At 43.3% G+C, this 25,627-nt stretch overlaps 1 protein-coding gene across 1 annotated transcript in view; it reads right to left on the bottom strand.

Annotated features, from left to right (window-relative positions):
- Positions 1-19,429: 19,429 nt before the first annotated feature.
- dmtf1 (cyclin D binding myb-like transcription factor 1) overlaps positions 19,430-25,627 on the bottom strand; it is a 48,577-nt gene continuing 42,379 nt past the window's right edge. Inside the window, exons 13-17 of the mRNA XM_084330444.1 lie at positions 25,164-25,246; positions 24,469-24,657; positions 22,344-22,535; positions 20,425-20,527; positions 19,430-20,313 (exon numbers count right to left, since the gene is read on the bottom strand). Coding sequence (XP_084186570.1) covers positions 20,279-20,313; positions 20,425-20,527; positions 22,344-22,535; positions 24,469-24,657; positions 25,164-25,246 — 602 coding nt within the window. The 3' untranslated portion in view covers positions 19,430-20,278. The remainder of the gene's footprint in view (positions 20,314-20,424; positions 20,528-22,343; positions 22,536-24,468; positions 24,658-25,163; positions 25,247-25,627) is intronic.

The raw sequence follows: 25,627 nt of genomic DNA, 5'->3' as shown, positions 1-25,627 counted from the left end.
CTTCGAGGTGGGCGCCGTCACACTTGCCGCACTTTTTCTTAAGGCGGCACTCAGCTGCCATGTGGCTGCGCGCGCAGCGGAAGCAGCGGCGGTTTGCTTTAATCCACTGACTCACGTCTTCGGCGGTCAGTTTCTTAAATGCGTCGCACTGTGACAGCCAGTGTTCGTTGTCGCAATATTGGCATGCGATCTTCCATTTTCCCTTAGCGGGGGGGGGGGGGGGTTATGACTCTTTTGTCGTGGCACCGACTCGGCCTGGTGCATCACGGTGATGGGCCTGCTTTGGTCTTTAAACCTTCTCTGTCCCTCTTTAATGTTCGAGCCACCCCACGCGAAGGTGTCGATCCTTAGGCTGCTGACCTCCCTGGCTAGGAAGTCGGCAAGGTCCAGGAGTGATTGTTCTGGGCCATTGGGGTCACGGTGATTCCTTTGCCGCCGAAAACGTTCTTGGCACGATGGGGGGAGCTTCTCTAATATACGCTCCACGTTTGAGTTGGCGTACAACTCGTACATCCCCTTCTCTCGTTGTGACCCGAGCATCCCTACCAGGGATTGTACTTAGATGGATAGGTCGTCCAGGGCTCGATTGTCTTTAGCTGGGGGGAGACGTTCAATCTCACGTATCTCCTGAATGACATAGTCCCATGTACGTCCGTAACGTGCGTCGAGGGCCACCAGGGCATCAGAATAGGGAGTCTGTGAATTAGAGTATGCCAGCGCTATGTTGTGCGCTCTGGTTACCTTGAGGTGCTTAAGGAGGATGGCATATTTGTAGGACTCGTCCTGTACTCCGGATATAATTGTCTCTAGGCACATGCGCAGTTCGGTATACTGCGCTCTGTCTTCTCGCGTGAAGTCCGGGAATGTGGGTGTCCCAATGTAGGATGCCATGGATGGCTGTGACACTGATGCGCGTAGGGGGAGAGGCCTCCTTGGCGAGTCTCCCCGTATGTGGGGTCGTGGGTTCGTGCTGGGTGGGAACCAGAGGCCGGGCCCCCAGGTACTGCTCCTCGGTGCTGTCTGTTGCTCAAACTCCCCCCTGGGGCGGGTTGGGGGTTTGTAACGCAGCGTATCGGGGCTGCACTGTTCCTCCTGGTCTGAGATGGGTTTGTGCGTGTGGGCTTTCTGTCCTCCCTCGTCCTCCGCTAGGCTTTTTAGTCGATTGGTTAGTTTCTCTGCAACGTAGACCGGTTCTTCCCGTAGGCTGGGTCCCGTGTAGCTTGGTCGGGGAGTGGAAGGTGCCCTCGACCCTTGTCGTGATGATCTCCGGGAGCTCCGGATGGAGGAGTGGGGAGTCACTCTCTGGAGTGCTTGCTCCATCATTTGTGCTTATAGATGGTCTCGTTCCGCCTCGCGCTGTGCATTGGCGCGGTCTCGCTCCATGGTTTCTTGAGCCTGGAGGCGCCTCTCTTCCAGTCTGAGATGTTCGCGCTCACTCTCTCGTTGCGCCTGGAGACGTCTCTCTTCCACTCTGGAGTGTTCACGTTCACTTTCTTGTTGCGCCTGGAGGCGGTCTCTTTCGGTTGAAGCTGTCAGCGTGGCGATCAGGACTTGCGCTAGCCTCTGGTCGGCCTCGCTTGGGGATGACGCTGATGATGGTGATCTGGAGTTGGCAGGGCTTGGCGGTGACCTGGTCTCTTTGCGCGCTCCGAGGTCCATCTCGGGGGCGCTGTACTTTATCTTCTCCCGCGCTCCGAGGTCTATCTCGGGGGCGCGGTGCTCTTTTCTCCGGTGCGCGCAGAGGTCCATCTCGGGGGCGCATTCTTTATCCTCTTGCGCTGCGAGGTCCATCTCGGGGGCGCGGTGGCCTATGGGCATAGTCAAGTCATGTCCCGATTGTCCCCCCCCGTGAGCTAAGTCAGTTTCACTTAAACCAGCTTGGGTCTCTACCGGTGGGGCTGACAGGTCGATAAGGTATAGTCGATAAGGTTGGGCATACTTAAGCTACTAATTTTATCCTTGCTTAACGTCTTTTTAGATAAGCTAGGAGGTAGATCTACAGCATAGTTCTCCAAGTGTGGAGGGGGCTGACGCTGGCGCCTAGGGCGCTCTAGTGGGGGAGAGCCGATTGGAGAGTGTCCGCCGCTGGCCATATTATTATTAATATGATTATTATTACTGATACCCTCCGGCTCGAAGGACCAATTGTAACTGAGGGGTTACAAAACCCGGACTGTATTAAAGATTGTTTAGATTAAACCACTACTAAATATTATTACTTGCCAGACAGTACAGTTAGTTAAATATGGCAGACACTCAATAGACGGCACGGGGACAAAGAGATCACGTTTACAGTATTTTAATAGCAATATCAATATACAACTGAATTAGTATGTTGCTCTTTTAATAGTGAATGATAGTAGAATGTCAGAGTATCAAAGTCAGGGGGAATGAATAATTCCTAGGTTAAGAATACTCGACCGGAGCTCTGCATGGAGTGAGAAGGCGATACAGGGCAAGCGAGGGGTATAGCTGGAGACAATGATTTCCCCCACGGAGTGGTAAGCTCCAGAGGAATTGAAGAATAGTCGGATACTCCTGCGGTCACTGAAGAAAAAGGGGTTCTCGTACGGATCCAGTCCTTGTAATCCAAGTGCCCGATGGCAGGGTAATAGCTCGTAATCCAAAGCCCGACGGCAGGGATGATAGCTAGCTAGCTTCGTTGGTCCTAGAAGCTAGCCCGATGAAGGTCTTCCGGTGTAGTTAGATCCAAACGCCAATGGTCTTAACTATACTCTTCTCCACGTTACTTCGCTTACACAAGTCACTATAATACACCAACAATGGTTCTACAATATTAGGGTCGTATCTAAGTAGCTACTAGCTATCCGTAACGATACACCGCGGGTAGGCTTCCACTGCTCACATGTCCACTCGTTCTGCTGTTAGGTTACTTCACACTTCACCTCGTGTTCTGATACTCGTTACGTTAAGTTCACACACAGCTGCACATTAGATTAGGTTCACACTACGGCTGCTGCGCCTTCTACAATATATATACTCGGAGTGATTTCTAGAGCGCAACCGAATTACTTGTCCGGAATCAATGCGCCGGCTAAGGGCATGTCTGAACTTGCCCGGACACATCTTTGAACTTGTCTGGGGGGCGCGACTGCTGGCGCCGCCAATGTCAAGGGCGGTGTCCAATGAGGTGAGCGAATAATACTATGATTCAAACGGAAGCTTAAAGGTATATAGCTTATATATATAAATAATATACAAGTTATACAAAATAATAAACGTAGATTCTCAGTGTTAATCTGGCCCTTCAGAACAGTTATTATTAGTTATTATTATTCATGGTTATATTATTATTATTGTTATCATAGTTATTATAATATTATTATATGGTATGAAGCTGTAGGGTGCACTTGAGCTGAATTATGTTAAAATGAATATGAAGTTTGGAAGGGGGCAGGAAACAAAGATGTTGGTGATATTGTGCAAAGATTAACTGTACCCCCATGTACGAAACAAAATAAAATGAATGAAAAACTCTTTAATAATAATAATAATCTTTATTTATATAGCATACATATACATATTTCATACATAGAATGCAGCTCAAAGCAAAACAAAATAAAACAAAATTTGACAAAGCAAAAGAAAAGCAGGAGTTTAAAACCACAAAAGAAAATAGCTAAGAAGCATAAATGACAACAGGGAAATGTATCTAGTTGAGGTTATGGTGGGGTGTGAGGTCTCCGGTAAGGTTAGGGTTAAGTTTATAAATGGCAAGGTTAGGGTTTAGTTTATAAACGTTAAGGTAAGGGTTACGTTTATAAACATTAAAGTTAGGGTTTAGTTTATAAAGTAGGGTTAGGTAAGAGTTAGGTTTATAAACAGTAAGGTTCTGGTTAAGTTTATAAACAAGGTTAGGGTTAAGTTTCTAAACAATAAGGTTAGGGTTAAGTTTCTAAACAGTAAGGTTAGGGTTAAGGTAAGAGTTGCAGTAAGGAGCCCTAATGTTGGTTCTGTACTTTCATCCAGAATGTCCCTGGAGTCCCTCACTCATTACAGTTGGATAATGAGTCCAGTCCCATCACAATACATAGACTTTAGCCACTTTTCTCCCGTCAATTAAACAATATTATTGTCACTTTTATCTTTTTTAATTACTTTAACAATACAAACAAATATAATTTTTTAATCTGTTCACCGTTTGTTTTTATCGTTAGTATTGTCAATGTGTTGTTTTACAAAAGGAAATGTTTGTGGACTGGAGTTGTGGACAGGCTTCAGACAGAGTGGTTTTGATTTATTTATTGAAAACTTTATTAGAATGGGTACAATACAGTACGGCTCAATAGTATACACACAATTGTTAAGGGGATGCAGACCAGATAAAGACGTTTGTCTTGTTTACATCAGGGTCCCCCATTTTCAATTCATAATGACATTTATGACACAACATACAGATATATATCATAACATTTATGACATACAGGTATATACAATACAATATATATACAGTACTGTTAAACAGAGATCCCAACAGAAAATATATACATACAATGGGGAGGAAACTACAGTGGGAGGGGGGGTTTGGACATTTACGGTGGCCAGTTCGAATTGCAGCCTCCCGTAGGTGCTCTTTGAGAGCGGTTTTGAAGGTGGGTAGGGATTCACATTTTTTTTACGGCTGTGGGTAGGGCGTTCCACATTGTTGTGGCATAATTGCGAAACGTGTTTAGTCCCTTGTTTGTGCCGAATCTGGGTTGAACATGATTTGTGGAACTCCCTCTGGTGTTGTGGTCGTGGTATTCACTGACCTTTGGGAAGTATTTCGACGTGTACATGGGTACCTTAGTGGTATAGTGTATCTTGTAGACCAGGCCCATTGCAAGTTGCTGTACTCTGTCTAGGGATGGGTACCTTCACATTTGAACCGATACCGGTACCTGTGAATCGATACCGGTACCCAACTGTACCTTTTTTTGGTACTTTAGTCTCAAGAAATTTAATTTACCTACCTCAGTCGTAAAAAAAATAATCCAAACTTCAAATAACTACAATTTCGACAGTTTTCGGCTTGCCATTGCTCCGACTGCTTTGTTGTTGAATCAAGTCAAATCCTAGGTAAGCATATATTGTGCGTGTGAACGTTGACATGAAAAGAAAAAAGTTAAAAAAAATAATAAAAAAAAAAAAAAAAAAAAACGGTTTCTCACTTGATTCGATACTCGGTAGTACCGACGTGTTTCGGTTCGGTACCGAATTCGGTACCCATCCCTAACTCTGTCGTCTACTCTAAGCCATCCTAGGTTGTCAAAATGGGCAGGGGTGAGGTGGGTTTTAGGAGTAAGATAAAGCAGTAGTCTGACCAGTTTGTTTTGTGATGTTTGTAATCTTGTTTTTAGCGCCTTTGAGGTGCTTTGGTACCATGAGGTGCACGCAGAGTAGTACCCCTGAATGAGTGCTCCTGTTAGAGTCTTCAGGGTATTCTTGTTGACCAGAGAGGAGATCCGGTACAAGAATCTTGTTCGTTGGTTGACTTTTTTTATTACATTGGATGCCATTTTGTCACAGGAATGATTTGCCTCCAGGTATGTAATAATTTCATTGTGACAATATTGTCACCCACTGTAACAGAAGCCATTGGTTTTGCTGAGTTTGTTATTTGATCCGAAGAGAATGGACTCTGTTTTACCCAGGTGTAATGATAGTTTGTTATCAGCGAGCCATGTGCAGATTCTGCCGAGTTCAGAGCTGAGGGTTTTTTCAACTTACTGCAGTAACGTTTGCCTTCTTCTGTTTTTTAGCGATAACTTTATCTAACGTTGGATATCTTAGTTATACTGTAACGTATCTGCAAAACGAAACATCAACTCATACAGTACTGTACCTCTCAGTTCAGGGGTCTGTCTGTTGCTAGTGTCGTGGAATATATTATCATGTTCTTATAGATCTGTGTTGAGACATCATGTTATACAGCGTGACTTTCAGTGTGACCAGCTTGACTGGTTAATGTGTGTATGTCTCTTTAAGAACACTCCGACATCCCCCCAGCCATAACTTCTTTGTTGTTGTTCCCAGTGACTGAGAACCATTTTTGTTTACCTTCATCATCATATCTGATATTATGTTATGACTGACAACTGTATTTAAAGGGGAACTATTTTACTATTTCTTTCACTATTTGGGCACTTTTACACAATTCCTGTGAGTATATGGAACACCTCTGTAATATATATATTTTTTTTATTCATTGTTTTGTATTTTAATCAAGTCCTCAAAAACAGCATTTTTCTACCTCAAGATCTCGAGCTGTTTTGAGCCTGGGCTCCTAAACCACTGCGCAGCGTCGTCTTCGCCTGAACATTAACATGCAGCGGTGTCTTTATGACATCACATATTGTGCACATTTTCAAATGACTCAGTTCAGTGAGGGTGAATATTGTGAGAGGAGAATTGGAAGAATGCGCCAATATGAGAATTTTGAGACATAGATCATATTAATATAAGTTCACATAGCTAGGAAACAATGCTAAACACTCAAAAAGGCCATTTATAAGATAGTTCCCCTTTAACATATGTCTGAACAGCGCTCTGGGTCAGTCTATGGCCAGACGCTAATGTGTTAACATGTTGTCTCTGACTGTAGGCTGTCCTTTCATTTGTGGCCACGGTGAAATAAACGTTCTTATTATTATTAATAATGACTCAGAATGATTTGTAAACGGCTCATCGTTTAGGCCTTTAATATTTCCCATTACACTAGGGCAGGGCTATTCAACTGGCGGCCCGTGGGCCAGATCCGGCCCGCGGGATGATTCTGATCGGCCCGCCAAAGATTACATGATAATAAAAAAAATAAATACAAATTAAATATTTTTTATTATTATTTTTTTTTAACTTTTTTTTTTTCATGTCAACGTTAACACGCACAATTGAGCCAAAAGTCACTCAATTAATGACAGATTTCATTGATAAATTGAGGGAAAACTTTGCAAGTTGATTTGATGAATTTGACATGTCCAGATAATTGATGCATTTTGTGAGCAACCCATTTGCCAATGTAGCTGCTATTTCCACAAAAGGACAAGAGTTCCTTGCATCACTTCACATTGATGAAGGTCTCCTGCAACTTGAAATAATTTACATGCAAGCATCATCTGCTCTGAAGCAGGCACTTGAGAATGAATCCACCACAACATTTTGGATAAAGTGTATTCATGTCAAGACATTCCCCAAAATAAAAACGCTGGCAATATCTGTGCTAACAATGTTTGGCTCAACATACACCTGTGAATCCAGTTTCTCTCACATGAATTCCATTAAAACAAGCAACCATGCCTCCTTGACAAATGAGCATTTGCATCACTGTTTGCGGGTAGCCCTCACTTCCTATGAACCCTCTTTCTCTGCCATTGCCCAGTCAAAGAAGTGCAATCGCTCTCATTAGATGTGTGTATGTAGGCTAGGCCTGTCTGCCCCCCACCCCCCTGATGTTTGAGAGTTAAGAGTCGACAATAAGTGCTAATAAGATGCTGTGATTTGCTGTTGTTGCACAGACATGAAGCACTTTTTCATAAGCTCAGCTGCACTATAAATGTGTTTTTTTGTTCAAGTGTTGATGTTAGAATGTTCATATGCACATCATGCACTTGTTTGTTTTTTATTTTATTTTTATATTGAAATGTTGAAGAGGAGATGTTGCAGTTGTTGCACATAAATGAAGCACTTTTTTTTTTTAAAGTATACTACTTTTGCAATATAGTTAAAGGGGATCTTATAAATGGCCTTTTTCAGTGTTTAGCATTGTTTCCTAGCTATGTGGACTTATATTAATATGATCTATGTCTCTAATTCTCATATTGGTGCATTCTTCCAATTCTCCTCTCACAATATTCACCCTCACTGAACTGAGTCATCTGAAAATGTGCTGATTTGTGATGTCAGAGAGACACTGCTGCAAGATAATCAGCTGAGTTTCCACACAGTTCCCACAGTGGTTGGAGCCCAGGCTCAAAACGTGTTTTTGAGTACTTGATTAGAAATACAAAACAATGAATAAAAAAAAAAAAATATTACAGAGGTGTTCCATAAACCCACAGGAATTGTGTAAAAGTGCCCAAATAGTGAAAGAAATAGTAAAATAGTTCCCCTTTAAATAAAAGTTGTGAAAATGTGGTTGCGTGTTGTGTCAAGTGTACATATATTCATAGCACGGGGAGGCGCCGTGGCAGTCCGGCCCCTGGCCCCTTGGGTTTCTGACAATGTGGCCCCCTGAACAATTTAGTTGAATAGCCCTGCACTAGGGAATGGTCAACTTCCGAGGGGGAGGGGCCAATAGACTGGTGAGAGATCAGAGGGACTTTGGAGATAAGGACTTTTGTCACTCATCAATGACAGTCTCATGATGTTTGTAGTTATTTAATGATAATCACCTGCTACTATGAATATATATATATATATTTATGGACCTGACTGGATATATATAGTGTTCAGGCAATATTATTAAGGAAAATAAGTGGAATGTTATGCAATAGCCAAGTCAATCACCTGACCTGAATCCAATTGAGCATGCATTTCACTCGCTGAAGACAAAACTGAAGGGAAAATGCCAAAAGAACAGGCAGGAACTGAAGACAGATGCAGTAGAGGCCTGGCAGAGCATCACCAGGGACAAAACCCAGTGTCTGGTGATGTCTATGGGTTCCAGACTTCAGGCCGCCATCGAAGGTATTTATTAAAAGTGGGGGAATAATTCTTAACAAAATCATGTTGAGGCACTGTAAGAAAAAATGTCCACATGGGTACATTTCCTTAGAAAACCTTTATTTCAATCAAGAACTTATAATTACAAAGCAAGCTGGATTTTTTTTGCATTACCTTCCAAAATACAATTTTCTTTTACATTTTATCTCCAGGTGAGATTTGCTAAATCAAGAAGTGTAAAAGTAAAAAGGCTTTCATTTGCAGAGTGTTATGCCTCACCACCTGTCTTGAGAAGATAAAGGCATGGATGAACAGCAACTTCCTCCAACTAAACAGCAAAAAAACCGAGGCACTTCTCATTAAAATAAAGTTATTATTATTATTATTATTATTGGCACCCCTCACCAGGTTCAGTCTTCATCCATATCCCATCTCACCTTTGACGGCCAGGTAATCCCCCTCTCCCCCTCAGTCACAAATCTGGGGGTTCGATTTGACCCCCACCTGACCTTCAACATCCACATAAAACACCTCTGCAAGACCTCATTCTATCACCTAAAAAATATATCCAAACTCCGTCCCACTTTAACCCTGTCAGACGCAGAGAAGCTTGTCCATGCCTTTGTCTCAAGACTGGACTACTGTAACAGACTCGCAAGAGCATCCAAAATCTGCAATACAGCCAAAACAGCGCTGCCAGGATCCTGATGAGTCCGTAAACACGAGCACATAACCCCCATCCTCCACTCACTACATTGGCTCCCCGTCTCATCCCAGATCAATTACAAAATCCTGATGCTCACCCATAACTGCATAAACACGCACCCCTTCAGGAACTCATCACTCCACAATCCTCCACCGGTACCCTCAGATCTGCAGGTAGCCTGCTCCTTCGGGTCCCCAATACCCGGCTCTGCACCATGGGTGACCAAGCCTTCTGCCTGTGGAACAGCCTCCCCATCCAGCTGAGGGCACCACCTTTTAAAGCAGGCCTGACAACCTATCTGTTTCAAAAGGCCTTTGACTGTTAGCTTTAAAACATTTTCTTGTGATATTCTTTTTTTCTTGTGCTGTTGTCTTTAATTTTCTGTTTATACTATGTTTTTAACTATGTTCTATTTGTATCTTATTTTTATTGTGTATTTCTTTTTTTTTTACTATGTTTTTAACCTTGTAGCACTTTGGGATCCTAGTGAACAAAAAGTGCAATACAAATTAAATGTATTATTTATTATTATTAGTTAGATAATATACATAAATCATTAAATTTGGCCTTAAAATCAAAATGGCAATATTCAAAATCAAACACTTAGTCCTACACCTACACATACAAATTATTACATGAATTATAGATCACCAGAAAATAATAAACTTCATTGTATTTCATAAATGCAGACAGAACAAAAACCCTTTATCCACCCTGGCATAGTTCACAACCAACCAAATAACCACTAAAGACAAGCATGTAAATGTTTAATGAATCAATGGCATGTTTTAGTGCTGTAGTATCCTAAGTGGAAAGGAATAAATGAAAATGATATCAGAGTTCCTGTAAACAAAGTCCATGCCGATATAAATTAGCATTTCAAAATGTTCTCTCAATGCTATAATCAACACGATACATGTGATTTAGAATAGTTCTGGCACTGTAGGTTTAATTAAAGGTCTGGGACTAAGATTAGGAATACTGCCTTCAATCGGCGGTCAGGTGGCGTAGCGGAGATTGCGTTCGTCACCAAACGCCGGAGACACTGGATTCGCCTGGCGTTGTCACCAGCTTGGCTGGCCGTTCACACTAATACAATTGGCTGTATTGGAGGGTGGGAAAGCTGGCGGGGTGGGTCCGGGTCGTTGTAAACAGCAACTCCTACAGTTCGGTCGGGGTGCCTGCTCAGCGCGGATAGGATCTAAGGGGGGTATTGTGATCCTTCCACACGTTACACCCTCTCAGTGAGAGTCCGCGCTGCCAGGTGAAAAGAAGCGGTTGATTGGCTGGACGTGTGTCGGAGGAAGCACGTGATAGCCTCCACTCTCCCAGACCGACTGTGGGGGGTAAGTGCGCAGCGACCAGGAAGGGGATTGGGAATTGGCATAACGACTAACATTGGGATGGGAGAAAATCGGAGGAAAAAGGAGGGGGAAAAAGATCAATAATAATAATAAAAAAAAAAGGGAATACTGCCTCCAAATGGAACTTGTAAGTTTGTGCTCTCTGGAAATGAAGTACACGCTATGCTTGACGTTCAAGCGGTTGGAGCCATGCAGACACCGTTGCATGAGGCTAACGATTTAGCTAGCTAAATGCAAAGTCATAATGACAGAGGAAAAAGATGGGAATATGAACATTCAAAGATATATTATTAACTTACTAAGCAAGACTACATTTTGATAAGTCCACTGCAAATCAAACTTTCACAGGCTCAGACATTTTATTTAATTTATTATTATTTTTTTTTAAGTCGGCTTTACATTTTAAGTTGTGAACTCTGAGCTTTCAGAACATTTCCACTACCTACGGCTACATAATGAATACCATAACAGTTCAACTATTCTCATGAAAAGGGTAAACATTATTTTTTTTTTTTTTCATTCATTCATTTTATTTTGTTTCGTACATGGGGGTACAGTTCATCTTTGCACAATATCACCAATATATTTTTTTTTAACATGATACACCCATGGCCGAAAAGGATCAGGATGAAGAAAACATATGTTTCCTGCCCCTGTAACGGAGGTACCGCGAGTATATCCAGTCACGATGGACATCAAGTGTTGTGAAGTGACTGTGGACGTTAGCGGTACTGCAAGTTAAACTCACTCCCCCTTAAAAAGCATACAGACACGTTACCAAGAAGTGAATTCACCTCTTGGTATAGTGGTCTGTGATGTCACCTGCGACGCGGGAGACCAGGGTTCGAGACTTGCTCGGATTCTGGGTGTGATCAGCCTGTAATCAACCCGTCACCTGTGGTTCCGTGGAGTCTCTGCGTTGTGTTGTTTCAAGTTCGAGTTTCAAGTTTCTTTATTAGTTGTCATACAGAAATACAGAATACTTTGTATGAAATGCTTCTTTCTGTTTTGCTCCTGAGAGTGTGCTAGATAATAACAAGATAGTATAAAATAAGTATAAAATAGAAAGTCAAGTACGTTGTTACATCCCAATGTATGTGCTTCCCCAGTGTGTGTCTTGTTCTCCATTTTGTTTCCTCCCTCCAGCCAGAACCCGTCCTCCACCATTGGTCCCTGCTAGGCCTGCCCTTCCATTAGCAGCACAGCACCGATTGGTGGATGGGTTTCAAGACTCCAAGACTCAATCAGTAACCATCACCCACCACCCAATCATGGATCACCACACACCTGTTAAAACATGGCTTCTCACTTCAGTCACTCTCTCTCTCTGGCATAAGGCTAGGCATGGTGACATTTTGTGACATAGTACTTTTGATAATATCCCATTTGTATATATTTTGCCATTCTTGTCTGTACCATTAATGTGTTTTTCTCTCTTTTCAGGAAGCACAGATGGGGTGAGCTGCCATTTCATTTGGATATTGTTTTCTCCTGTTTTTGGTTAGGTAAGGGTAGTTTAGGCGTTGTCATTTCTTTTACCATAGATTAGGTTGGTTTATTTGAAGAATAGTGGTGTTTGTTTGTTGTTTTGGCCTTGGCTCACCCTTGAGCTACATGTGCTTCCTTTGCATTTAACAATAAATATCATTGTGTTTACACAATAAATATCATTGTGTTTACAAACGTGGTCCATTTCTTTCAACCAACTGTTATGTTACAGCCCTTTACCCTTAGACACACAGGGGTCGTAACATACGTAAAGAAGTGTAAACAACAAACATTTTCAATATACCTATATACAGTGCAGGTACAGTACTTACTTACGCCTGCTACCCCTTCTGGGGCATAGGCCGTCAACAAGTGATCTCCAAGCATCTCTGTCTTGAGCTGTTCTCTCCAGTTGGTTCCAGGTCATCTTCATGGTCTTGGTGTCTGCCTCCAGGTCTCTGCGCCAGGTGTTTCTCGGGCGGCCCCTTTTCCGCTTGCCCTGCGGGTTCCATGTTAGGGCTTGTCTGGTGATGGTACTTGCAGGCTTTCGCAGGGTGTGGCCTATCCAGCGCCATCTGCGTTTCTTAATTTCTTCTTCAGCGGGCAGCTGGTTTGTTCTCTGCCAGAGTTCGCAGTTGCTGATGGTGTCTGGCCATCGGATGTGGATGATCTTCCGCAGGCAGCTGTTAATGAAGACCTGCACTTTCCTGATGGTTGCAGCTGTAGTTCTCCACGTCTCTGCTCCGTATAGTAGGACTGCCTTGACGTTGGTGTTAAAGAATCTGACTTTGGTGTTGGAAGTCAGTTCTTTTGAGCTCCAGATGTTCCGTAATTGCACGAATGCTGTACGTGCTTTCCTTATTCGTGCTCTAATGTCAGCATCTGTGCCGCCCTGCTTGTCAATAACACTGCCATGGTAGGTAAAGGCTTCAACTTCTTCCAAAGCCTCGCCATCCAGCATGATTGCGTTGGTGTTGTTTGCTGCATTGGTCTTGAGGATCTTAGTCTTGCCTTTGTGGATGTTGAGTCCCACTTGTGCGGAAGTGGATGCCACGTTGTTGGTCTTCTCCTGCGTCTGTTGTTGGGTGTGCGACAGTAGTGCCAAATCGTCAGCATAGTCCAAGTCGTCCAGTTGCGTCCAAGGTGTCCACTGAATCCCGTACCTTCTCTGTGCTGTGGAGGTCTTCATTATCCAGTCAATGGCCAGCAGGAAGAGGAAGGGCGAGAGCAGACAACCTTGTCTGACCCCGGTCCTCATTTGGAATGCCTCTGTGAGCTGCCCTCCGTGGACCACCTTGCATGTCAGTCCCTCATAGGAGTTCCTGATGATGGAAACAATCTTGGTCGGCACCCCGTAATGTCGGAGAAGCTTCCAGAGGGTCTCTCTGTCTAGGCTGTCAAAGGCTTTCTCATAGTCCACAAAGTTTATGTACAGGGGAGAGTTCCACTCTATCGACTGCTCCACGATGATGCGCAGCACTGCAATTTGGTCTGTGCAGGATCGGTCCTTGCGGAAACCAGCTTGCTCATCGCGGAGTTGTGCATCGATGAGGTCCTTCATCCTGTTCAAGATGACTCTGTTAAAAACCTTCCCTGGCACTGATAGCAGTGTGATCCCTCTGTAATTTGCACAATTGCTGAGGTCGCCTTTCTTTGGGATCTTGATGAGATAGCCCTCTTTCCAATCTCCTGGCACGTCTTCTTCCTCCCATATCTTCATGAAGAGTGGGTGGAGCATCTTCACCGTGGTTTCTATATCTGACTTCAGTGCCTCCGCAGGGATGTTGTCTGGTCCTGCAGCCTTTCCGTTCCTCAGCTGCGTGATAGCCTTCCTAATTTCTTCCCTGGTTGGTGCGTTGCAGGCTATGGGCAGGTACAGTACAGTGTAGAAATGGGGAGGTATAGCTTAGCTTGTGGTGCCGCCTTGTGGTGGTGAGGTGCAATAAGGAATGAGATTGATGTGCAAATTTCCTTACCAATAAATATAAAGTGTTAGTGTCTAAAGTGGGTGCTACAGTGTGTTGTTTATACTTACTTATCATACTGGCTGTCACACGCTAGCTCACCCCCATTGGTACATACGTAAGCAGAAGAATCAACACTGGAAACGTGGTACCTTTCCTTGAAACGTTATGTTTATTCCATAAACATATCCTCGAGATGGAAACAGTTCTGAAAGTCTTTGAAAAGTCTATTAAATTCATTAATTCTACCGATCTTTCCTGCTATAAGCTCGATGTTTGTTGGCCCAGTGGTTAGCCAAAAGCCTTCCCTGTTAGCCGAAGCTAGCTATTTCATGGCTCCGCAGGTATTCTCCCCTCCCCCCCAGCCCTCGTTCAGAAGCTACAGCTGCTGTTCCGAAATGCTCGTCTGCGTCAAACCGGAAGAACTATAAAGTATATTCCTTAGCTACGGCTGCTAGCCCATAGCAACCCCACCCTATCTCATCACTATAGCAACGGCTTCTCCCCTCCCTAGCCGACCAGCTATCTTTGTTGATGGTAAAGCACCTCGGCCAATGACCTCGGTGCTGCCGGCTGCTATCGCTCCCACAGGGCCTGTGCCCAGACCCTGTCTGTCTTACCGTTTCAAAGTTCAACACACAATACAATGTTTAAACTAATATCTCTATAGATATGTACTTTACCTACATGTTATAACCCTTTAGACCTACAACGCCTGCTAATAATGCATTATATATCCTGTATATACACACCAATGTGTTTCCCCGGTTTCAATGGGATAACACACACAGAGGAGATGTATGTCTTAGCGTTTACAGTTTAACACGGTTAAACTGATATCTATAGGTTGTTATAACCAAAAATGAAAACCATTGATTTCATCAGGAGGTACCGCGAGTATATCCAGTCACGATGGACTTCAAGTGTTGTGAAGTGACTGTGGACGTTAGCGATACTGCAAGTTAAACTCACTCCCCCTTAAAAGGCATACAGACACGTTACCAAGAAGTGAATTCACCTCTTGGTATAGTGGTCAGTGATGTCGCCCGCTGCGCGGGAGACCAGGGTTCGAGACTCGCTCAGGGCAATCCCTTAACAGGGGTCGAACTGTAACACAACGCAGAGATGGCAATACGAGACCGGCTACACCTCCTTCCAAACTTCATATTCATTTTAACATAATGGTCAGCTCAAGTGCACCTTACAGCTTCATACCATATAATAATATAATAAACATTATTATAATTATAATAATGATAATAAGACCATTAATAATGACCCCATTTGAAGGCAGCAATGAATTTATAAAAGCTATTCTCTAAAAGAAAATAGCCAATCAATAAGACTAGTTTTCTTGTATTATATATTTTTTTGGCAATGGGATGTTCTACTATATAAAGTACCATCTTAATTCAACTCAATCTACATGTATGTGTCATTCAACATTATGGCAAGTTGACTAATTTCAAAGCATTGGCAACTGTTGGAAGTTGGTCATTCAAATTCAGTTCCTGTATTATTCCTACGCATAAACGACACTAAGGCATTCGAATAAATATACCACCAGATCCTCCCCAAATAGCAACAAAGGTCCATAGTCTAAAAGCAAGACACAAACCGACCCTTAATAGCACATCTGCAAGAGATACCCATTAGATGAAATAATGTTTTATCACAGGAAAATAAACCAAAAAAACTGGTTAACTGTTTTTATAAAACAACATAAAATGAACCACATATATTAATCCATCCATACATTCAATAAAAAGTGTTAGAGGCTTTGTACATTATACTTCTTTTCAGACATACATTTCTATATATCTTTACAAGATCACACATACTGTCTATCATTGCACTTATTGTGTCCATGTATTTTTAAGTAGCATGGGATTTTCACATATGCATCATTGAATTGAAGACACTTCACCTACAGAGAGAGAGAAAGAAAGAGAGAGAGCAGACTTATCTTCTAGCTACAGTAGACGCAGTGGTCATCATCATATACACAGAGAGGGGGTCTCGACCCCTCACAAGGTTGAGGGGTGTGGTCACAGGCACGGCACAATACTGTTGTCATCCGAAGGAAAATAAGACATGTCTATAAGAGAGATGTGTAATACGCGCTGTAGAACAATGTAAAGAGGACTCTTTTTACAAATCTGACATTAAAACAAAAAAGGACAGCAAACCTACCAGACTCCGTCTCATCCCCAGTCACAGCCATAGCTTGGTGTAGCTCAGATGAAACGTGGTCCAAGAGACATTCTCTCCCTTCCAACTCCAAGCCCAGTCTCTGACTGAACGTCTGCCAGGCTATGTGTGCACTTTACAATTAGGGGCATTGACATCATCATGACATCACCGAGCTCCTGATGTCACCAGAATGGTTCGCTCTGTGGAGCCCTCCCTCCCTCCCTCCAGGGCTCTGCTGTTTGTCTACTGACCCAGGAGGAACACTGTCCCGGCTAGACGCCTGGCACGAAACACCAGAGCTAGTAGCAATACTACATTGTATATTACTATATTACTGTTGCACCTTACTGTTATTTTTGCACTCTGGTTGGATGCCAAACCTCTTTTCGTTGTACTGTACTTGTGCTGTATAATAACAATAGATTTGAATCTAATACCTGCCTTATCACCAGCGACAGTCTATATAATGAGGAGACGGAGCACCGTGGAGAAATCCATCATATTAACCCTATCACTACCACACCACCAAAGGGTTAACCCTTTCACTGCGACAATATAGGTTAACCCTTTCACTACCACACCACCAAAGGGTTAACCCTTTCACTGCGACAATACAGGTTAACCCTTTCACTGCCACACGACAAAGGGTTAAACCCTTTCAACCACCATACTACAGAAGGTTAACCCTTTCACTACCCCACTACAGACGGTTAACTGTCTGTAGTGTGGTAGTGAAAGGTTAACCTTCTGTAGTGTGGTGGTGAAAGGGTTAAAACAAACATTAACACATTCGGCGCCAGACCCGAGATATCCCGGGTTAACTCTCCAGCGGTTGAGCGCCAGACCCGAGATTTCTCGGGTTTTGGTCGTTTATTTTATTCGATATTTTTATTCATTACAGGTTCACGGACCTCGTGTTGCCATAGGAAATCATTCTGAGATCCCCAAAGTGCAATAGCGGCTGCATCCTGCTAGGTGGCAGTATCGCCCACCCTTTGAAACCTTATTTCTCACCGTGTGTTACATCGTATATGGTTCGTAATTTAGACGATGCCAAGTAAACCGCTTCATCCGACCACTTCGAAACGCATCTAGCACACTCGATCCATAAGTTGTATGGCCGGGACCAGATGGACATCAATACTGGAAATTGCGATCAGACAATTGGAATATTCTTTTTGGAATAACCCCGATCAAAGGTAAGGACTATCTGACATCAATTCCACCTTGATCCTACAATGATTTCATATCGATCCAGCTGATCAGCGTGTGTAGTGTTCAAAACGAATGCCGTTACTGGTGATCAAAGAATAAAAAAATTACCCCCCCCCCCCTTTCATGCATTCATGATGAAACATAATACTTATTATATACATTTGATTTGGAAATAGTAGCATGTCCAGGCGAGAAACACCAAAGCTTTTAGCAGAATTCACATAGCGCCCTATAACTCCGCTTTTCAGGAATTAGCCCGGATCACTCTGAAATTATACAATATTCACCACGGGATAACGCGCCAACGTATACATGAAAAAAATTTACTCTTTTTTTGCATGTTCGACGGGACATAGTCACTGTCAAATGACCATAGTATTGTCTCTAGGGCTGCAACGTTTAGTTGACATAATCGACGACGTCGATCATAAAAAGTCGTCGACGCCGAATTTTTGCATCGCAAAAAATATTACATTTTTTTTTGCACTACCTATCTTTGTGAAAGTGGCTTCTCAGCTCTGGTCCAGCTGAAGACAAAGCAGAGGAACAGATTGGACATTTTGTCTACCATCACCCCAGACTTGTCAGGAGCAAACAACATCCCCAGTTATCCCATTAGTTCCCTGGGATGTTAAGCTAAGAAGTCTGCTAAGAAGGATATATTATTTATTATTATTTTATTTCATTGTTTTTAATAGCCCTACTTGCACTTTTGTTGCAACCCCAGTTATCCCATTAGTTCCCCCAAACTTACTGTCGGTCTGTTATGTTAAGCTAAGAAGTCGGCTAAGAGCCCGGAAAAGGAGCCGTGCCCACAGGAAGCAGAGATGGAGGGTGTGACAGAAATAATCGTTAGATTAGTCGACTAATAAGCGGCTATGTGGTGCAGTGGGCAAGGCGCTCACCACCAATGCAGGAGACGCTGGGTTCGAGCCCAGCTCTCCGTATTGCTATCAGCTTGGCTGGTCGTTCATACTAATACAATTGGCAGTATTAGGGGGTGGGAAGCTGATGGGTGGGGATCGGATTTTGTGGACAGCGACTCCTACAGGTCGGTTGGTGCGCCTGCACAGCAGAATCAGGAAGCGACGGGGGCGGCGTGCCCTCCAAAAACGCAGACCCCCGACGCTGAGAGATCGCGCTGTGCAGGTGAAAAGATGCGACTGCTGCTTCCTCGAGTACCGGAGGGGACACGTGATGTAAGGCTTAGTCCACATTGCAGCCGGCTTGTGGGAGGCATGGCCTAACAGCGTTCGAGACAGGGGAGGGTAGAATTGGACGATACGAAATTGGGATGGGAGAAAAATAGAAAAATGGGTGAAAAAGTAGATAAAAAAAAAAAAGATTAGTCGACTAATCGGAAAAAATAATCGACAGATTAGTCGACTACCAAAATAATCGTTAGTTGCAGCCCTAATTGTCTCCATAGCTATAATATAGAATATAGATATAGCCCTATAAACATAGTAACGCACAGTGAAAATAGGCTATGGAAACATGCCGCATTAGCTACAAGGATGAGTGCAATGGCTGGCGAGAGAAAATAATGAAAGGTTCTGTGAGAAAACACAAGCTCCTTGGCAGAGGTGAGAACAATAGTGCTACCAACTGTATTTTATCTTCGAGTTATTTTAAACCCCTCTCCCCAATATCTAGGTTATTTTCTCACCTGGTTCTTCCTGCTCTCTCTCCCTGTCCTCTCTCTCCATCTTCCTCTCTCCCTCTTTGCACTGACAATCACACACAATCATATTCGTATTCAATGATAAATTACATACAATTATATATACTCTTATAATAAAGCAAACTAACAAGAGTATTTGTGAATCCACATTTAATAACAGTATATCAATACACCATTGTGGAGTCCACTGTGAATGTGGGCAAAACATAGGCTGCCTCGGCATAATAGAATGATAATAAAATGCATTTATACAACGCTACCATGTGGTCTTGACTATGTCCACTTTCTCACCTGGTTCTTGCTCTCTCTCTCTCTCTGCTGACTCCATCCTGCTCTCTTTCCTTCTCTCCCTCTCTATCATTTTCCCATCTTTTGCTGTCAACCAAAAGGCCAACATTAACATAACAACCACAGATAGTATTTATAATCTAATAAGAGGTAGAGATGTATAGTATAACATTATTTTAATATTATATTGGGTTGCTGTGGGCAGTGCAGTCAGCAGGTCACATAATTTTGACTCATTTTGCATCATGATGGGTTCGGACAGACGTCTGCACTGGCACAGAGCTAAACGTAGCGTGGTGAGGCCAGTACCATCAGTCCCATCAGGTATCAGGCCACTGCCAGGCTAAAACAGGATACTGGTAGTGGATACATTAATTTATTTTGATCCAAAAACATGAGCCATATGCCCACATGCCCCAATTGAATGATTGAATGAAAACTTTATTAACAGATTGCAGAATGGGTACAATACAGTACGGCTCAATACACACAATTGTTAAGGGGATGCAGCCCAAATGAAACCAACGTGACTTTCATCAACAGAAGGACTTCAGATGGAGCGAGAGGAGGATACGGAGGAGGAGAATTGGAGAAGTCTCATTTAGCGGTTCTATGCTCGGCTGAGATATAGACATGACAATGTTCCCTGTTCCACTATTTCCTTCAGTGATGTCATACGTGATGTTGTCAGGGTGAATCAATGAGGGCATATGTCTCAGTCTGATCCTTCTTGGTTCTCCAGGATTGGATCTGAGGGAAGAAAGAGAGAGAGAGGTGCTGTTTGTTTTAAGATAGAAAGCCAGGGTGTGAATAAGTGTGTGCAAGATAGAGAGTGAGTGAGTGAGTCTGTGCGTGTTTTACCAGTCAGTGTGCTGCTGATGTTGGGAGATACAATAAGCACGGCGCTGCCAGCAGCTATCCCAGAATCCACCGCTGTTCTCTCCACTGACTGGGAGTTCAGAGTCTGTCGCACGCGTGTGCACGCACACACACACACACACACATGCACGCGCACGCACACACACAGACGTTAACATTCTGTATTCATATCCACAACAGAAGGAACGTCTTTGTAAAGGCCAAATGGATGTAAATATGTGTAATGGATTTATGTGACCATGGGGTGGCGCTTCTGTTTATACAGGTGCAGCTCAATAAATTAGAATATCGTGGAAAAGTCTATATATTCAGCTGTATTGATGCAGTCATTTGTGCAAAAGGAGCCCCAACCAAGTACTGAGTGAACATACATGAACATTTTCAGAAGGCGGACATTTCTATATACAAAAGAAAATACATATTTTTTTAAATGTTTTATTGGTGATACAGACTTTTGGGCTTTCATGAGCTGTAAGACATAATCATCTAAATTAAAACAAATAAAGGCTTGAAATATTTCACTTTGTGTGTAATGAATCTATAATCTACGAGAGTTTCGCTTTTTGAATTGAATTACTGAAATAAAATAACTTTTCCACGATATTCTAATTTATCGAGCTGCACCTGTATAAGCGCCAGGTACACTGTAGTGTAGGAGGTAGGAGTTTGACCCGGAAAAGGCAATGGTTTTTGACCGCCGGTTGTCGCAGGTTACCGCTGTATGAACACGCCACAGGGCGAAATGTTTGTATGCAAATGAGTTATTGTATTAATTATTATTGATCGGTTTATGGAGCCCAACCCAAGATATCCCGTTTGCACGGTGAAGCAAAATAAATACCATTTTGCAAGAAGAGCTGCCTGCATCTTATTATCATTGGAACACTGATACACAGCCACGGCTTGGTATCAGACCAAACAATATAACGGCGCGTCAGCCAGGTCCATCTATCTACGGGCTCACATTTCTCAGTAGCTCCGTATCAGACGGGAGCTCCTTTAATAGTCTTCCTTATCACTGAAGAATAGGCTGCAGTTAAGACTCATTTTACAGTTACATCCCAGGACTCACAGTCTCATTTCGACAGCCTCAAGTGGCTCAGTAGATGAGAGAGTAACTCTCATCAAACTCAGCATGGTCCACAGGATAGTCAATAATGTTGTTCCAAACTACCTTAGAAATTACTTCACCAAGGTCAGTGACTTACATGGGCACGGCACTAGAGGGAGCCCTACAGATCTAGTCCCAGTCAAATGTAAACGTTGCATTGGGCAAAACTCATTCCTGTGCTCGGTGGCAGTAGAGTGGAATAGGCTACCTGCAGACATTCAATTAATAAGTCCCTATTCCTCTTTTAAAGGCAAAGTAAAGAGCTGGATCATGAGAGGCAGAACATGGTTTTAATTATATTTTATTTATCTTAGTTGTTTTTATTTATGGTTAAGGGATTTTAAATAGGTTTTTAGGGGTATATTTCTTATTTGTATCAATTGTTTTTTATTGTATTTTTTATTATTTTTTACTGTATTTTATCTCCCTATGTTTTCCTCCCCCCTGCGTGGTGGGCACACCCTCGCTTCACCCACAGGCTCTGACAAGTGCATGTTGTATCATGCACTCATACTCTCATACACCTACACACATCCAGGGACACACTCACCAGTACATATTACTCAGACATCTGAAGGACGACAATGGAAATAAGCTGTAAGCTTTACTGCGTTTTTATCCCTTTGATAATGGTGGGCCTTATATGTATACTTGTATATACGTTTCATTATCAATAAAGATCTCTATCTATCTATCTATCTATCTATCTATCTATCTATCTATCTATAATTAACTTTTATAAATGTACTTTTAAGCTTAGAAGAAGTTAAGAAAGTTATGTTTGTTGTACCTTATCAGTGAAGCCATCTGTCATTGGTTCCTGAGTCTCCGTGGCAACGTTCTCCGAGCTGACCAGCCTGTCGTCCTGGTCCTGCCCCTCTGCCTCCATGACTAGCTCCGATTGGCTGAGATGGTCTGAGGAGGCGGAGTCAGATGTGACCGTTTGAATGATGACACTGTCGCTTGAGCAGAGGCCCTCCGTCTGAACACACACAGAAATACATACAGACATTTTTTCTTTTTATATCAGATGACAAAAGATAAGCAAACATACAGGGTTGTGTTAAGTAACTGAGCTCACTGAGCGACTGCCTTTAACCCTTTCAGTGCCGGCCATTAACATGGTAAAGCATGGTTAAATGCCAGCACCCACTTCAATGATAGCGTTGTGAACGCATAATCTATGTCTTAAATGATGGCTATGTGTCTAATCTGCCCGTTGTTTATCAATGACTTGTTTGCAGTCAACATTGTCGAAACGGATTGTTTTTTTTAATCGCTTCATTTCCGTTTTATAGCATTTTGAAAAGCCCTCGTTTTCAAGGAAAATATAAAGATTCTGTGATAAACGGCATTTACTGGAATATTCTGGCATACACAAACACGTTGTAATTTTTCGGCCTATTTATGAATAGTTTTCAAATAAACACTAGATTATCGATAGTATATGTGTACTTATGCACGCTATAGAGGCGATCTGAAAAATCGATTCTCTCATTTCCTCATCAGCGATCACAGCCACACACGCATAGGGCAAACGCTGAGATATAGGTGAAAATAGCTCCGATTATCCTAAGACTGGTAAAATAAATTCCTTACCTCAGATCAGATGTTATCCAAAAAGATTATTCCAATTCCTGATCGCCATTCCAAATATCGATCACGCTTATTGATTACAATGTTGGGTACTTTAAATACATAATCCACGCGTTTTCCGGGCCGGCGAGCACAATGGATTCTTCAGTTGGCCTTGACGGAAAAGTAAAATGAGGAAACTGCCCCCCCTCCCCTTCGTCAGTCTAAAGTAATGGGGTGCAGTTACACAGGGAGAGACGATAGGGGGCGGTATCTTCCCAATTGAGCTCAGAGAGACTCTGCAACACTAGCGTGAGGCTCGATTGATGAAATATGAATTCAAATTGCCAATAAAAAAGAAATACGACAAACAAACGCTATATAGCGTTGGCGGGCACTCAACGGTCGGCATGAACTAACGACAAAAAGCGTGGCTGGCATTCAAAGTGTTAACGACCCATCCGCATTTGACAGACGTAAGAGCGTCTAGGATCCATTTCTTCCATATACTGAGCTCAGTCAGAAAGCATGCAGCAACGCTCTGAACGGCTCCCAGCGAGTGGAACCGAGCGACCGTTATGTGTGTTTTCCCTCTGAACGGCTCCCAGCGAGTGGAACTGAGCGACCCATTATGTGTGTTTTCCCTCTGAACGGCTCCCAGCGAGTGGAACTGAGCGACCCGTTATGTGTGTTTTCCCTCTGAACGGCTCCCAGCGAGTGGAACTGAGCGACCCGTTATGTGTGTTTTCCCTCTGAACGGCTCCCAGCGAGTGGAACCGAGCGACCGTTATGTGTGTTTTCCCTCTGAACGGCTCCCAGCGAGTGGAACTGAGCGAACCGTTATGTGTGTTTTCCCTCTGAACGGCTCGCAGCGAGTGGAACTGAGCGACCGTTATGTGTGTTTTCCCTCTGAACGGCTCCCAGCGAGTGGAACTGAACGACCCGTTATGTGTGTTTTCCCTCTGAACGGCTCCCAGCGAGTGGAACTGAGCGACCCGTTATGTGTGTTTTCCCTCTGAACGGCTCCCAGCGAGTGGAACTGAACGACCCGTTATGTGTGTTTTCCCTCTGAGCTGCTCAGTCTCTCTCCGTTTGTGACAAGAGACTGGCTTTCCACCTCGTCAATTTTGTGTAGAAAACATTATTAGGATATACGTCTATGATAAGACCTGTCCAGTTCAAAAGCAAACACAGCAACCACTATTAGACTATATCTGCTGACTTTTCTCAATGTCTCACATGCAGCCAAATCCTATGAGCGGATAAACAGCTTAGTCATGTGATAAATCCACAAGTCAGGCAGTTTCTAACGATTAGCCAGAACATGGCATCGTTCTCACCGAGAGGCTGTGAAGGATGATGTGTTCCGGCGAGGACGGGGAGGAGCTTGCTGTGAGGGTTACTGTGCTGTTATTGGCTAGGCTAATAGGAAGGCCCTGATTGGTGGAGAGGCTGAGAGGAAGGCCCTGATTGGACGTAGTCTGTAGGTAGTAGGTCCCGGGGGTACCGGTGGGCTGTAGATGGAAAGACTGAAGAGAAGAGACATGGATGAACACACACATTCACACATCTATCCAATACTTCACTTAATTAGAGACATGGATGAACAAACACATTCACACATCTATCCAATACGTAATGAATTAGAGACATGGATGAACACACACATTCACACATCTATCCAATACGTAATGAATTAGAGACATGGATGAACACACACATTCACACAGCTATCCAATACTTCACTTAATTAGAGACATGGATGAACACACACATCTATCCAATACGTAATGAATTAGAGACATGGATGAACACACACATTCACACATCTATCCAATAGACTAGATTAGATACAAATGTATTGTCATACTCATTATACAGCACAAATACAGTACAACACTTCACTTAATCAGAGACATGGATGAACATACACATATTCACACATCTATCCAATACTCCCAGTCCTCACATGACTGGTCTGAGATCAGCTTGATGAATAAATAAATACTGGGATTTGTTGATGTGTTTTACGTACCGGAAGGATCTCAAAGGTCTGCAGAGCACCAGTATTCAGAGTGATGGTCTCAGTGTCACCGACCACTGTGGTGCTATCCGAGGCTGAGAGACAGAAAGAATATACTGTAAGTCAATAACCTAATTTATAGTGTCTAAATAATGTAAGTCAGGGGGGTGCACGGAGATTACGTTCGTCACCAACACCGGGAGACACTAGGATTCGCCTGTTCGAATCCAGCTCCCGGCGTTGCTATCAGCTTGGCTGGCCTCTCACACTGATACAATTGGCTGTATCAGGGGGTGGGAAAGCTGAAGGGTGGGTCCTGGGCGTTGTGGACAGCGACCCCTACAGTTCGGTCGGGGCGCCTGCTCAGTGAGGGTTGGAACTGAGGAGAGATAGTGTGGCCTCCCACACGCTACACTCTCCCCGGTGAGAACCTGCGCGGCCAGGTTGGCCTGCCCCAGGCTGCACATGCGTCGGAG

This window comes from Notolepis coatsorum, assembly GCF_963971535.1.
Source record: "Notolepis coatsorum genome assembly, chromosome: 15".
NCBI classification, from domain to species: Eukaryota; Metazoa; Chordata; class Actinopteri; order Aulopiformes; family Paralepididae; genus Notolepis; species Notolepis coatsorum.
Note: the sequence above shows the minus strand (reverse complement) of the source record. Positions and strands in the feature narration are given on the sequence as shown.